The 14810-nt window shown below is 42.4% G+C and overlaps 1 protein-coding gene across 1 annotated transcript in view; it reads left to right on the plus strand.

Moving 5' to 3' along the window:
- LOC124556791 (coiled-coil domain-containing protein 63) overlaps positions 1–14810 on the plus strand; it is a gene marked incomplete at its 3' end in the record, with an annotated part of 232808 nt that overhangs the window by 69485 nt on the left and 148513 nt on the right. The window contains 1 exon segment of the mRNA XM_047130802.1: positions 10100–10240. Coding sequence (XP_046986758.1) covers positions 10100–10240 — 141 coding nt within the window.

Here is a 14810-nt window from a genome sequence, read left to right on the forward strand (position 1 = left end):
TACGGTCGCAGGTTCGAATGCTGCCTCGGGCATGGATGTTTGTGATGTCCTTAGGTTAGTTGGGTTTAAGTAGTCCTAAGTTCTAGGGGACAGATGACCACAGCAGTTAAGTCCCATAGTGCTCAGAGCCATTTTGCACTGAACAGGTATTTGAATGTCGTGCAGGGGCAGTTGAATTTAGTGAAACTAAACTTCAAATTGCTAGTATCTATAGGTTTTCTAACTCTTGGTACCAACAGCATTGACAATATTTTTATTCATTCTTCATTCCTAGATGTGCACTGTGTTAGTAAAAAGGAGATTGGACTTACAGACTATGATGAACAAATTTTAACACTAAAGTTTTTTATACTCAAAAAAATGTTATATATAATTTCAAACTATGTAGAAAAGCTAATCCAATTCCAATAGAGATTTTTTCAAACCTCATTAAGGAACAAGAGTGGCAGGATGCTTATGGTACCGATAAAATAGATGATAAATATAATGCTTCCTTAACATATTTCTCATGCTCTTTGGAAGTGGCTTTCCATTAGAATGTTCTAAACAGGGTACTACCAGTAAACGGCAACGTGGGTGTCTAAAGAGTGGGATAAGGATGTAATATAGAACAAAGTGGGAACTATATCAGAATGTTAGAAGTAGTCGCAATCGAGCTACAGGAGCCCATTAAAAAGGGAATTGTAAGCTACTTAAAAATGTTCTTAGGAAGGCAAAGCATATGAGTTACGCAAACAGAATAGCTACTTCACAGGATAAAATTAAAAACATATAGTCGTAAGGGGAGTGTCCAGTCAACAGCACAATGTCGACGATATAAAGTCAGTTTGAAGTAGAAATGTTTCGGTTACTGTTAAGTCAGATATATGTAGAGTATTTAACAATCAATTTCTGAGCAATGCTAGTGAATTAAATAAAAACATAGTTTCTACAGGGAATAATACAACTCTATTGGAAAATACGTCCAAAATACTGAGACTGAGTCAATAATTAACTCACTGAAGACTAAGGACTCTCATGAATATGATGGAGTAGTTAGCAGAGTCTTAAAGTACTGTGCTGCACATGTTAGCCCTCTACTTAGCCACATTTGTAATCTTTCTTTAAGAATGGTCAGTTTGCTGAATGATTAAAGTACTCAGTAGTAAACCCACTTTATAAAAAGGGAAAGAGGGATAATGTAGATAATTTAGACCTATTTCTGTGCCAACAGTGTTTGCTAAAGTTATTGAAAACGCTGTGTATGTAAATATAATTGATAATTTTATTTCACATAATACGCTATCAAATGTACAGTTCGGTTTTAGAAGTGGTTTTATAACTGAAAATGCTACAGTCTCTTTTCTCTGTGAGGCACTGAATGGATTAAACAAAAAGTTTTGACCGTTAAGCATCTTTTTTGATTTAACTAAGGCGTTTAATTGTGTTGATCACAAAATATTGCTTCAGAAGTTGGACCATTATGGAATACGGGGAGTAGCTCATAATTGGTTCCTCTCTTACTTTAATATCAGACCGCAAAAGGCCATTCTCCACACCGCTGAGACTGGCTGTGACGTGGGGTGTGAGTTGCTGAGGCCACTCCTATTCCTTATCGATATAAATGATATGCCTTCTAGTATTACAGGTGATTCTAAAATATTTCAGTTTTCTGGTGACACTATCTTGGTAGTAAAGAATGTTGTGTGCAACGTTGGCACTGTTTCAAATAGTGCAGTTCAATACATAAGTTCATGGCTTGTAGGAAATAAACTTACGCTAAATTACAGTAAGAGTCAGTTTTTACAGTTTCTAACACACAACTCAGCAGAACCAGACGTTTTAATTTCACAGAATCGGCATGTGACTAGTACAAATGAACAGTTCAAATTTGAAGATGTTCAGATAAATAGTAAACTGTCATGGAAAACCCACGTTCAGTATCTTGTTCAAAGACCTAATGCTGCCATTTTTACTATTCGAACAGTATCTGAAGTAAGTGATAGTTCGACACGAAAAGTGGTCTACAGTGCTTATTTTCCTTCACTTATGACGTATGGTATTATATTTTGGTGAAACTCTTCCCATTTTCGAAAGATATTTTTGGCTCAGAAATGAGCGGTTCGGGCAGTAAGTGGTGTAAGTTCACGAACCTCTTGTCGACCCCTGTTCATTAGTCTGGCTTTTCAATACAATTCATTCAATACAAATATTCTTTACTGTCATTTCTTTTTAACAATATCAGCTTATTCTCAAGAATTACCAGCATTCACTCAGTTAATACTAAGCAGAAATCCAATCTGCATTTGCATCGCACTTCCTTGACTCCTGTGCAGAAAGGTATGAAGTATACCACTGCATTCGTTCTCAATAAGCTACCACAAGTATTCAAAAGTCTTAACGCTTTCAGGTAGAAACTGAAGAGTTTCTTCATGGGTCATTCCTTCCATTCTGTCGAGGAGTCACTTGAAAAATTAAGCTGATTTCTGTGTTGTATTGTTGATTGCATTTACATAAACTTATATCTTGCCTTTTTAGGTTCGTAAAGATTATATTTTATCTGTTATTACTTTTATGTTGTAATTTCATGCAGTGACACTTTCCATGACCATGGAGATTTGCTCGTGTTTTGTCCTACAGAATTAGACGTGTAAAATTAAAAAAATAAAACAAATAAACAAATGAAATAGAAAAACATGTGTTCTTATCACCTACATCCTTAGGGAGCTTGATGTAACTGGATCCTCCATTTAACAGATCATAGGCATGAATATAGATGTCGAGGTATGGTATTTGGCTGAGTGGTTCAGCTAACTCTCTTACTTCCATCAAGTAAATCCGGGACAGTTCAACACCCAAGGTGGACTCACGATACCACTCGGCGATTGAAATGCCCCGAGATATAACGCCGTTATCACCCCAGACGTAGTGCGTACTTTTCTCTTCAGCAGCATCCTGCTGTTTGGGATGGTGAGTCAACTCGCAGCAGAGTACTGCATTACATTTAATGGCATCAAATCTCGAATAATCTAGTGCTTTGAGGATCTCCTTCTCCAGCACCAGGAGGTATGCTTCAAAAAACCTGACTACGTCCTGACAGCCCCCAACCGTATTCTCAAGTCTAGTGAAAGAGATACACCCCTTGAAGGCGCTAGCAACCACCGATCATTCTAGAGTATTCTACTGATCTGATGTCCTTTATTATCAGGATGGGACAGAGCACTATCGCTAGCTACAGGTTCATTATAATTAACACTGTCATTAATACTGTGTCCAGGAGATGATGCCGACGACTGCACCCACCCAGTGGATGATGGTGTAGGGGAGGAGATGCCTGCTGGAGTGAGGAGTATGCGCCGAAGCCCGTATACCTTTCATTGCCGGCGAGGGTGAACAGTCAGATCAGAGTAGGAGGAGGTGGTGGTGATGAGGTCCAGTGGTGGCACTCAGGTTGCAGTGATGGTGTACAGCGAAGCTGCTGCTGATGCATGCTGGAGCCTTCTTCACTGCCAGTCTGCAGGATGGGACATCGCTGTTGTTCTTCTTCCTTCGACTGAACTATCCACAGACGTCATAGGATATGCGATGGTGCGGTGGCCGACGCTGCAGCGGCCACAGCTGAGTCCGCTGTCTCTCGCACAGCCAGGAGCAGTGCTTTGCACATCGGTGCTTGTCACTCGGGCACGTGTTTCATTCCTGACCCCATAACCACCACCCTAGGCACCTGTGCCACAGGTAGCTGTTGTGGTGATGGTGGTGGCTGTGGTGCCTCTGTAACATACGAATAACGAATAAAATTGAGTACAGCACTCAAACCCTTTTAAAAAATATTGCTGTAAACAAATAACATTTCAGAATAGTAATTATATGCTGTAGCGACCATGATTGCATAATAGTTACCTTTTACACTCTTGGTCAAAGGATCGAGCCGTTCAGTCAGGCTTTCCGATAGTTCTCTCAGCTATTCCTTCTCCACCCAATCCATTATTTCCTCCTCCTCATCCAAAAGGGCGAAATGGCACTGCCTTCCAGCTTCCTCAGCAGCTGCCATCTCATGCACCCATCCAGTATTTCACACTCACCTTGAAACCATCCATCCAGCTCACTGATGCTGCCTACAACAACATCAATAAGATATTGAACATAATTATTTCTTGAAAATGTTAGAGTCATACTCAGAAATTCTTACTGGAAATCGTATTCATTAGGTCACTGAAATATAAACAGAAAATCATATTCTTTAGTTCATCGAAATTACTGTTATGTGAAACACACACACACACACACACACACACACACACACACACTGAATTTTAAAATCGTATTCTGCTACTAACAAGACTGAACCGATGGCTCCTGACTTTGGTCTTGAACACATACTGCTACTTCATCGTTCATAGAAACACCTAGCAAAGCAAAGAATACGTTTCAGACAACTGAATGCAACATGTTATGAAAAATAAATGTATATGCATTCCGCAGCCCTCATCATTACAACCACAATGCATTACGAGACTTACTTTCTTGCTGAGTTGACTCAATTATTTATGGAGGCTGTTGCTGCAATAATCTCTCAGCCTCCAGCTGCCGGTCTAGATCGGCCAACATCTTGGGGATGAAGGCTGAAATGACAAGAAACAAAAAGAAGGACTGTAATACCCACCACAGAATAAAAATTCGTCACACACTAAATTGCAACGATAAACCATTCAAAATTTCGGTAGTATGGAGGTATGCCAATACCAGCTACCTAAAGAGTTTCTGCGAGAGAGACTAAAATTACGGGGCACACAGGTACATTGAATAAACTTACATGGCAGGGTGTCGTGACGAGGGCGTTTGTTGCTACCACTGCTGATACTGTCGTTTGAAATAGAGTGCTTCATTTTTCCCAAAAAAAACTGATGCTAGAACACACAAGGAAACACAGGAGAGCTGAAGATTGCAGAATGAGAGCGACTGTACCACGACAAGTGTTTATATAACCTCTATCATCTCAACCCACCACTTCATCCAGGAAGCGATTAGGAGTACAGCATTTCTTCCCACCTGCTGATGAATGCTGGTCTGAGCACACAGATCGAGTTCGTACTCGTCTGATGGCCACGGATTTCGTGCACTTTTATATATTCGTTTTGGCGCCTTCTGGAAATACCCACTTGTTCCAGTGATCCTTTCTTCGTGCTGCACGCGCTCATCGATCCGGCCAGAGAGCTGCTAGCCAGTTCACTCTGTGGCGAGGTGCAGCCGCTGACGGACGCATTCCTTCATGTGTCCCGGGTTACGACAGTGCCCCGTGTAACAGTTTTTTAAGTGATGTAGGATCGTCTTTAGAGTTTCGACGCGATGTATTTGCGCTCATTTACTTTAGATAAAATGTTTAAACCATATTTCCACGCGATGTAGGATTGTCTTAAAAGTTTCAATGCGATGTAGTCATCCTCATTTATTTTAGTTTCGGTTTATAAACAATATTCCCGTGCTATGTATTTTCGATTGTATTTGAGTTCATTTACTTTTACGCTTTGTATTTTCGTTCCACGTGTACCAAAGAAGACTGCGATGCACGCGAGTGGCGACAAAAAAATGGTCAAATGGCTCTGAGCACTATGGGACTTAACTTCTAAGGTCATCAGTCCCCTAGAACTTAGAACTACTTAAACCTAACTATCCTAAGGACATCACACACATCCATGCCCGAGGCAGGATTCTAACCTGCGACCGTAGCGGTAGCGCGGTTCCAGACTGTAGCGCCTTTAACCGCTTGGCCACCCCGGCCGGCGAGTGGCGACAGGTAGTGGCTTCTGGAACTAAATACTTGAGAGGGCCGCCATGCATTCCAAGGCGTTAGGCCATGGCTAGGTGTACTGCGACTTCCAGCACAGGTATATAATTTTGTACAATTAACAATATTCCATAAACAATATCCCCACAAATCGTTTAAATATTCTAAGCCACATTTAGTTGAAATCTTTTTAGTCAGCCTGCTACTAGTTGTGAATTTTCGTGTGTGTGTGTGTGTGGAACAATATCCTGCATAACCAATACAGCTGCATATTGTTTAAACACCTGCGACAATTTCGAAGTGTATTAGATATAAATAAACATTATCTATGCAAATTGTTTAATAGATTATAACTGACACTAAATTAGCCTACTATCGTGACTTCCTCCCAGTCCTGCAGCTCGATACAGACTGCGCGAATTTCCCGCCATTTAAGTCATGGGAGGGGGAGGGGGAGGGGGAGGGGAGGGACCTGGGAGGTCCGTTAGGGGGACCCACGTTCGGGCTGGTGAAAACTCATGGCGTCATTAGGGGGTGTGAGTGGGCTTAATTAATTGATCAATTAATTAATTTAATACTAGAAGTGCACCATAAACGGCTTTATCCTACCACCCACGATATCCGAGAATCGATAATGTCGGAAAATGAAGGAATCCGAAAATTCAAGTACAATGACGGCAACAATCGCGATGTTATTGTGCAACACTCAGGTTAATGCATTAGAACTGTGCGAGTTTTAACTTACCTTTCAGATATTTGAACCAGGAGACAGCTAACGCTTTACGTTCGTACGGAGTTGTTCTTTGTATACCAAATGAAAAATTGTCCTTTGTATACGTCTATCGAGCAGACAATGGTGTTCGGTTTCTTCGAAATGATTTACTCAAGCACATCGCATCGTACTTGTTCATCGGGCGGGCCGTGCATATCATATGGTGGACAACTGCATACATGTGGAATCTGTAACTCGATGGGCCACCTTCAGAATGACTATTCCAGTAAAGAGGGGGGGCGGGGTTGAGGGGTGGGTGCCCTGTCCAACTGCTAACGGAAAGTTCGACTGCCGACAGAACTACGTCACAACCTTTCATGAGTGACATAGCCCAAGGAATTGTGGCAATTTCTTCAGAACCACCGCACGATCAGCTTCGAAACACTTTCAGATTTCGTCGAATGGTTTTGAATGGTGCCTAGTGGGTCCAAACCGTACACATGTGCAAAAATTGCGGTCATGCTACGTACCAAGGTGGTGCAATCACGTTCAGTGAGGATTTAGCCCCACAGTATTCTTAGAGAAACGTCAGAGTTGTTAGCAGCTTCAAAGGTTGTCAAGAACATCTTGCTGTTCCTCTGCGGACTGCAGACAGTCATTTTCGACCGTCAAGTGTTTGGGTATCAACGCCCCAGAGAAAGAGGTGGTTTCATTGACACCATTTCTGCCACTCCCTGAGGCCTTTGAGTGTTGATTCTAAGCGGCCGTGTGTCTGAAATGTTTCCCTCAGCCACCTGTAAGAAAGCCATCTGATTTCAATGCAGGGTGTCGCTATTCTGATCCCCATCTCAGTGACGTCAAAAGAAGGGGTGAAATGTGGATAAGACGGGATGTGGAGAGCTCTTGATCCTGTGAAACGTCCACGGTGGTGTTTGGCAGAATTGTGCTGATATCTGGTGCCAATGTGACATCATTAATTCAACTTACAGCTCGCATGAACTTCAGAGCTGAGGCCTTTTTTCGCATGTGTCAACGCCTTGTTGTTTGAAGGGTCACCGAGCCTGTGGTTGACGTCACAGAGCGCCATGCTTTTGCACCATTATAGTGGAAGGATGCAGGCACCTTTGAGTCAAATTTAAGACTTATACATTGATTTAGAGAGAATTACCGGGTTTCGAAGAATCATCCTTTAATTCTGTTGCTCATTGTAGATTCTTCTAGAAACTGGAAGTGGTGAAGCGTCTAGAAAGTGAGTGAGGAATTCAAAGGGCCACATAACCTATGGAACACATTTGTTTTGATGGGTTTCTATAACTAAAGTTAAGCTACTCACGTAGATCCTGTGTGGGCTGAAATTATAGTATGGCAGCAAAAATTGGTACATATTCTAATGCATTAATGGGGAAAAACTGATTTAAGCTGGAAAAAAATTGTTGAAATTTAGGTCATAAGGTGTAAATCTAGGGCTGTGCAGAACATCGTTGAAGTTTCCGTTGTCATATTGAACAAATTGTGTAAGCAGTGGTTAGTAGTAAAATCAACGTTATGTCTTTCACACTTGTTTCACCTTTCCTGACGAAGCCTGTTCCTAATCCATTACATACTGAAATTTTTCCATATGTCTTTCTTGCATTTACGCCGGCCCGTGTGGCCGAGCGGTTCTAGGCGCTACAGTTTGGAACCGAGCCACCGCTACGGTCTCAGGTCCGAATCCTGCCTCGGGCATGGATGTGTGTGATGTCCGTAGATTAGTTAGGTTTAAGTAGTTCTAAGTTCTAGGGGACTGATGACCTCAGAAGTTAAGTCCCATAGTGCTCAGAGCCATTTGAACCATTTTGAATCTTGCATTTACAGCGCCAGATTTTCACATGGTGGTCAAAATTGGAACTAAGTTTTTCTCCAGCATAAATCAGTTCCGCATTAACGCATTAGAATATCTGCCATATTTTGCGGCCACATAATAATTACAGCGCACAATGGGGCTTTGTCAGTAGCTGCACATTAACTATAATCCTCTGGTACACAGTTACCCCCCTGTTTGACAATTAAAATTAAACACAATTTATAGCAAAACTGAAACTGTAAATGCTTGGATCGGATTTTATTCGAAAATTGTTGATTTATAACATGAAATAGAGGTTTGCTGTAGTAAAAAAAAAAAGAAATTCATACTGTTGTAGAAAACGCAAAAGTAAGAAAAAAGAAAAAATCAAACATCGCCTCAGTACTTCGTTCAGCTTGTATAAAACATGGTGTTGTTATTTATAAATAATAATACCAGGAAATTATCGCCATTGATCATAAAGAAGAAAATTCTATTGAGGATAAAATAACAACAATAATTATATAGGTATTTTGTGTTTGTTCTAGTAACTGTATTTGTATCAAAAGTAACATGAAAGTGCAGCAGTGATGTGGTCAAATAACCTTTATTACTTATAAAATGCAATTCATATTTTCTAAGGATATAAAATACGCAACGGAATCACATTGAACGATGGGCGCTTCTAATTATGTGCGAAACAAACAAAAAGCAAACGAAAGTCGTCAGTTTCCTATTTATCTCTTACACAAACATATAAATTTCTTTTTCACAATTTCTACCAATGCTTTCCGTAATCCTACCATTTACTACGTCACTTACGTACTATATCAAAACTACCGAACCGTAGTTTTGATAGATCGCAACTGTACACACTGTTGATGGTGTTCCATCCGCTGGATGGAGACATTGAGCTCGGCGGCCACCTTGTTGCTCTTCGAGTGGAGTCGGCTATATGACGACACTGGGCTTCACCATTCCCTTTTTTGATCGTCATCCAACACATACGTGACAGCAGGACAGCAAACACACACACACACACACACACACACACACACACACACACACACACACACACACATTCAAGTCACCTACAGTTATTAGTTACACTTCAACCGCACACAACATTCACATTTCTCGAAGGAAAGGTGCCTGCGGATAAACGTCATTCGACTTTACTTTTACCGACAACTGTAGATTGAAATTATCCATTGGTTCATTGCAATCAATTGTTATGATAAAAACGGACTACATTGAAACTTCTCGAACTAGGGGCCTTTGTCTTACGCGGGCATGTACTCTACCAGCTGAGTTACCAAGCACGACTCCCGACCATTGATCACAGCTGTAATTCCGACAGTGCCTCGTCTCTTACCTTCCAAACTTCACAGAAGCTCTCTTGCGAATCTAGCAAGACTATCACTCCTGGAAGAAAGGATATTGCGGAGACATGGCTTACGCAAAGCCTGGAGGATGTTTCCAGAATGAAATGTTCAGTCTGTAGCAGGGTGTGTGCTGATGTGAAACTTCTTAGAAGATAAAACTGTGCATTTGCCGGCGAAAGGCGAAGGTCCCTTGTTCGAGTCTCGGTCCGGCACACAATTTGAATCTGCCAGGAAGTTTCATATCAGCGCACGTTCCACTACAAAGGATAATTGCATTCACGAACTACATTATTTCGATTCTTGAGTTATGTAGACCACATCACATTAACAAAGTTAATTTAACAACAAAACTGGGAAAGTAATTAGTTAATCTGGGAAAATTTTGCCTGAGGAGTAATCAGTTACTCTTTTTGCAGCTGTCAGAAATGCAGTTACAAATAAACAAAATTGAGAAAGAAGTCGCCTCACTACGTGTAAAGGAGGCAACGGACAACAAAAACAGCCATCAGAACATTCTGCCACAGCAGATGAGCGCCCTCGAGAACAGGCTGGATGTGGTAAGTACTTACAGTAATATTTCACTGAATCCAAGAACTAGTTTCAATTCTGATACTTTTTCTGTGTCTGTAATATCAAAGCTCAAGTGGCGGATTATAATTTCCCGTCGAAGGCTAACTAAATTCTTCTCTTACTTCTCCAATGTATGTCATCGTGATAGTGAATTAACTTCCATCGCGTCAGATGCACCATGAAGATCTAATTAGAGATAGTGAAAACATAAAACTTATACCGAATGTAATGTCACGTGCTCCGCCACGAGAAGGGATAAGTGTAGACACGATAATAACATCCAACAAGTACTTTTACATGCAACAGCTTCTTCTTTATCTTCATCGTCGCCTTGTGCCACGTCACGTAGGGTCGGCGTTGCTCTTCTGGCTCCTTCTCCTCCATAGTTCTCAATCTATTGCCTCTTCCTTCTTCCATCCTTTCTCCCTTAGGTCCCCGGATATCTTATCCTTCCACCTCATCTTCGGTCTTCCTCTCCTTCTCGCTCTTTCAATCTTTATATCTTCAACTCTATTTCCGATATACTCTTCCCCTTTTCTCTGTAAGTGTCCGTACCACCTTAGTCTGCTCTCTTGTATCTTTTTCCCCATGGGTCCCACTTTCACAGCTCCTCTAACAAATTCATTTCTAATCCTGTCCTTCCTTGTTACCCCACACATCCACCTCAGCATCCTCCTTTCCGCCACTTACATCTTCCTTTTCTGGGATACTGTGATTGGCCATGTCTCTGCCCCGTATATCATTGCAGGCCTTACCACCGACTTGTACACTTTCCCTTTCAACCCAATGCTCACCTTTTTGTCACACAACACTCCACTCATTTTCCTCCAGTTGTTCCAACCGCAATTTATTCGGTGTTGTATCTCTCTTTCCAGTCCGCCGTCCCTCTGTATGTACGACCCCAGGTATTTAAATTTGCAGATCGATTTCAGTTCGTCATCCTGGATCTTACAAGACCTCATCTGCACATCCTTCAGTGCTAAATATTCTGACTTTGTCCTGCTAATTTTCATCCCTCTTTCTTCTAGTGCCTTCCTCCAATCCTCCAGCTTTTCCTCAAGTCTGTCGATGCTCTGCTCACAAAGAACCACATCATCCGCAAACATCATATTCCACGGCGCTTCCTTCTTCACATCTTTCACCAGCACATCCATAATCAGGTCAAAGACGTCGGGACTAAGCGCAGACCCCTGATGTAACCATACTTTTACTGGAAACTCCTTTGTCATGTCCACACTACTTCTCACCTGTGTCATTGCTCCTCTGTACATTTCCTACACTAACCTCACATACTTCTCTGGCACGCACTGCTCTCTCATGCTTCTCCATATTTCGTCCCTTGGGACTCTGTCATATGCTTTCTCCAAACCAATGAAAACCATATGTAGATCGGCTTGTAGCTCCCCGTGTCTCTCCACTATCCGCCTTAAAGCATATACTGCATCAGTCGTTCCTCTTCCAGGCATGAACCCAAACTGTTCTTCACACACCACAGTCTCGTTGCGTAATCTTGCTTCTATAACTCTTTCCCAAATTTTCAATGTGTGTGTCTTCAGTTTAATACCTCTATAGTTACAGCAGTCCTGCACATCACCTTTCCCCTTAAATACTGGGATCAGTACACTAGTTCTCCACTCGTCTGGCATCTCCTCCTGTCGCCAAATCTGCTTCATTAAATCCCAAAGGAGCTCAGTTCCCTTTTTACCGAGACACTTCCATACGTCAACGGGGATCTGGTCTGGGCCATTTTTCATCTTTTCAGCTGCCCGTTCGACTTCATCTCTACTTATATCCATCGTTAATCCTTCGTTTGCCCCTCCTTCCTCAGTTTTCACTCTTACATTTTCTTCATTTACTTGTAACAGCTAAATTTGAATAATGTAAATAAGAGTGGGGCAACAGATTTGCTGTTGTGTAATCTGAATTCCATGATTAAAACCTTTTACACTCTCCGAAAAAAAAAAGTTTTCTCATTCTTAAAAAATTTGACAAAGTTTTTACAGGATATATAACAACGGTTGTAGTTTCAGCTGAACTATGTGCTGTCTGATGTACCGTTAGTGCCGAAACACTGTTTATCATAATTTTTTCACTTGTAACTATTTGTTATTATTGGACGTGCGTGCTATGTAATGGGATGAAACGAATCATTACTATAGTTTATGTTAGTGAAATTAGCAACAGATGTGATTTTTTACAGGGAAGTCTGTAAAATGCTTTGTTATGACTAGGTGGGAGGAACTAGTTTGAGAGTTAGGTGCAGAACTATAACTACAATCCTGTTCAGAAAAGACAGAACACCTTGAACAACTAGACATAGTACGTTCGTTCTCACAGGACATGTACATTAGTATGCTCTGCAGAAATGATTAGCATTTGAACCATGTCGGCCAGCGTGTTTTAGGTCAACATCGATATTGCGGCGCAACACCACCTACCGGTAAAACGTGGCTACGGGCCTCGTTTCGCTCTAAACCGAAGGCAGTGGACTTGTGTGACTTGAGCAGGCGTGCAGGATGCTTTGCAGACGTGTGCGCGAACGTACTGTCAAATAAGTGACTTTGAAAGAGGGCCCATTATTGTCATCAGAGAATGTGATGCATCCATCCGGGAAGTTGCTGCTCGTGTGGGACGAAGTGTTTCGATAGTGCAACGGGTGTGTGCAGAATGGTTCGCAGTCAGCTGTAGAACACAACGGGATAGGTCAAGTCGCACCACCCAGACCATCCCCCGAGAAGATCGACGCCTCATCCTAATGGTATTGCAGGACAGATCTGAGTCCATCTCGGCTGCGGGGCAAAAGTGGAATAGTAGAACACGTCGTATACTATCAGGGGTGACAGTCCGTGGCCGTTTATCGCGGTATGAGCTACGTGCGCTTCGTCCACTTCTCTGCCTACCTATGACGAATGTGCAGAAACGTGCTAGACGGTAATGGTGGATAGAACGACGTCACCAGAGACAGGAATGGTATCAGATAGCGTTTTCGGACGAATTCAAGTTCTGTTTGTTTGAAAATGATGGCCAAATTTTGGTTCGTTGTAGACAAGGGAGTGGCATCACAGTGACTGCATTTGCAACAAGACGTACGATGTCAAAACAGGGCCAACTCAGGCCAATCGCAGATGGTCTGTGTCCACGGCACTGTGACGTGTGACCTACGTGAATGACATCCCACTATCTGTAGCCATACAATTTCTGCACAACACCCCAGATGCCATTTTTCAGCAAGACAATGCCCGACCACATTTTGCCGCACGAACTCGTGTCTTGTTGTCGCAGGATGTCAGCCTTTTTCCCTGGCCAGTCAGATCACCAGATTTGGCGCCAAACCAATTGTGTGATACATAGTAAAACAACGAGTACAGTGCCAATGCCAATCACTATAGATGAACTTTGGAGATAGGTGAATGCAGCATGGACGGTTATATCACAGGACGACATTCACACGTTATACGCGTCGATGCAATCATGCGTGGATCAAATTATCAGGGCCCGTAGCAGACCCTGTGCCTACAAGGCAACAGGACACATGCTGAACCGAGGTTAGCTGCTGATACAACGTGCTCTGGAAAGTTGAATCTGCAAAGGAAAGATCTTACATTTTCAGGTAAAAGTCCATTGCAATAGGTATCGCACGAAGAAATCTACTGCTACATAATTTGAAAATCACACGACGTATAGGGGCGTTCAATAAGTAATACAACACATTTTTTTCCGAAAGCATGTTCATTTTATTCCGGAATCCAATACACCATATTATTCTCCATTCTTTTGGCAACAGAACCTTGTTTCTAAACATAATCTCCGTTCAATGCGATAACCTTACGTCACGTTACTGGCAGAACCTGTATGCCCGCATGGTAGTACTCTACAAGTCGACGCCGGAGCCAACGTCTTGCTGCGTCAATAAACTCCCATTATCTACGTACTGCTTCCCGCGGAGTGCATCCTACATTGGGCCAGACAGATGGAAGTCGGAAGGTGCGAGATCTGGACTGTAGAGCGGATTAGGAAGCACACTCCGACGAAGTTTTGTGAACTTCTCTCGGGTGCGCAGACTTGTGTGAGGCCATGCGTTGTCATGGAGAAGGAGAAGTTCGTTTCCATTTTCGTGGTCACGAACACGCAGAAGTTGTTTTTACCGTTTCGTGACGGTAGCACAATACACTTCAGAACTGATCGTTGCGCCATGAGGGAGGTTCAAATGGCTCTGAGCACTATGGGACTTAACTTCTAAGGTCATCAGTCCCCTAGAACTTAGAACTACTTAAACCTAACCAACCTAAGGACGTCACACACATCCATGCCCGAGGCAGGATTCGAACCTGCGACCGTAGCGGACGCGCGGTTCCAGACTGTAGCGTCAAGAACCGCTCGGCCACCCCGGCCGGCCATGAGGGAGGACAGCAAACAGAATAAAATAACTTCTTCAGGGTCTCAGAAGACAGTCACTAGGACTTTACTAGCTGATGGTGTGGCTTTGAATTTTTTTCTTCTGAGGCGTGGTGGTGTGGTACCACTCCATATATTGCCGTCTTGTCTCCGGTTCGAAAT

Source organism: Schistocerca americana, chromosome X (assembly GCF_021461395.2).
Source record: "Schistocerca americana isolate TAMUIC-IGC-003095 chromosome X, iqSchAmer2.1, whole genome shotgun sequence".
Classification (NCBI taxonomy): domain Eukaryota; kingdom Metazoa; phylum Arthropoda; class Insecta; order Orthoptera; family Acrididae; genus Schistocerca; species Schistocerca americana.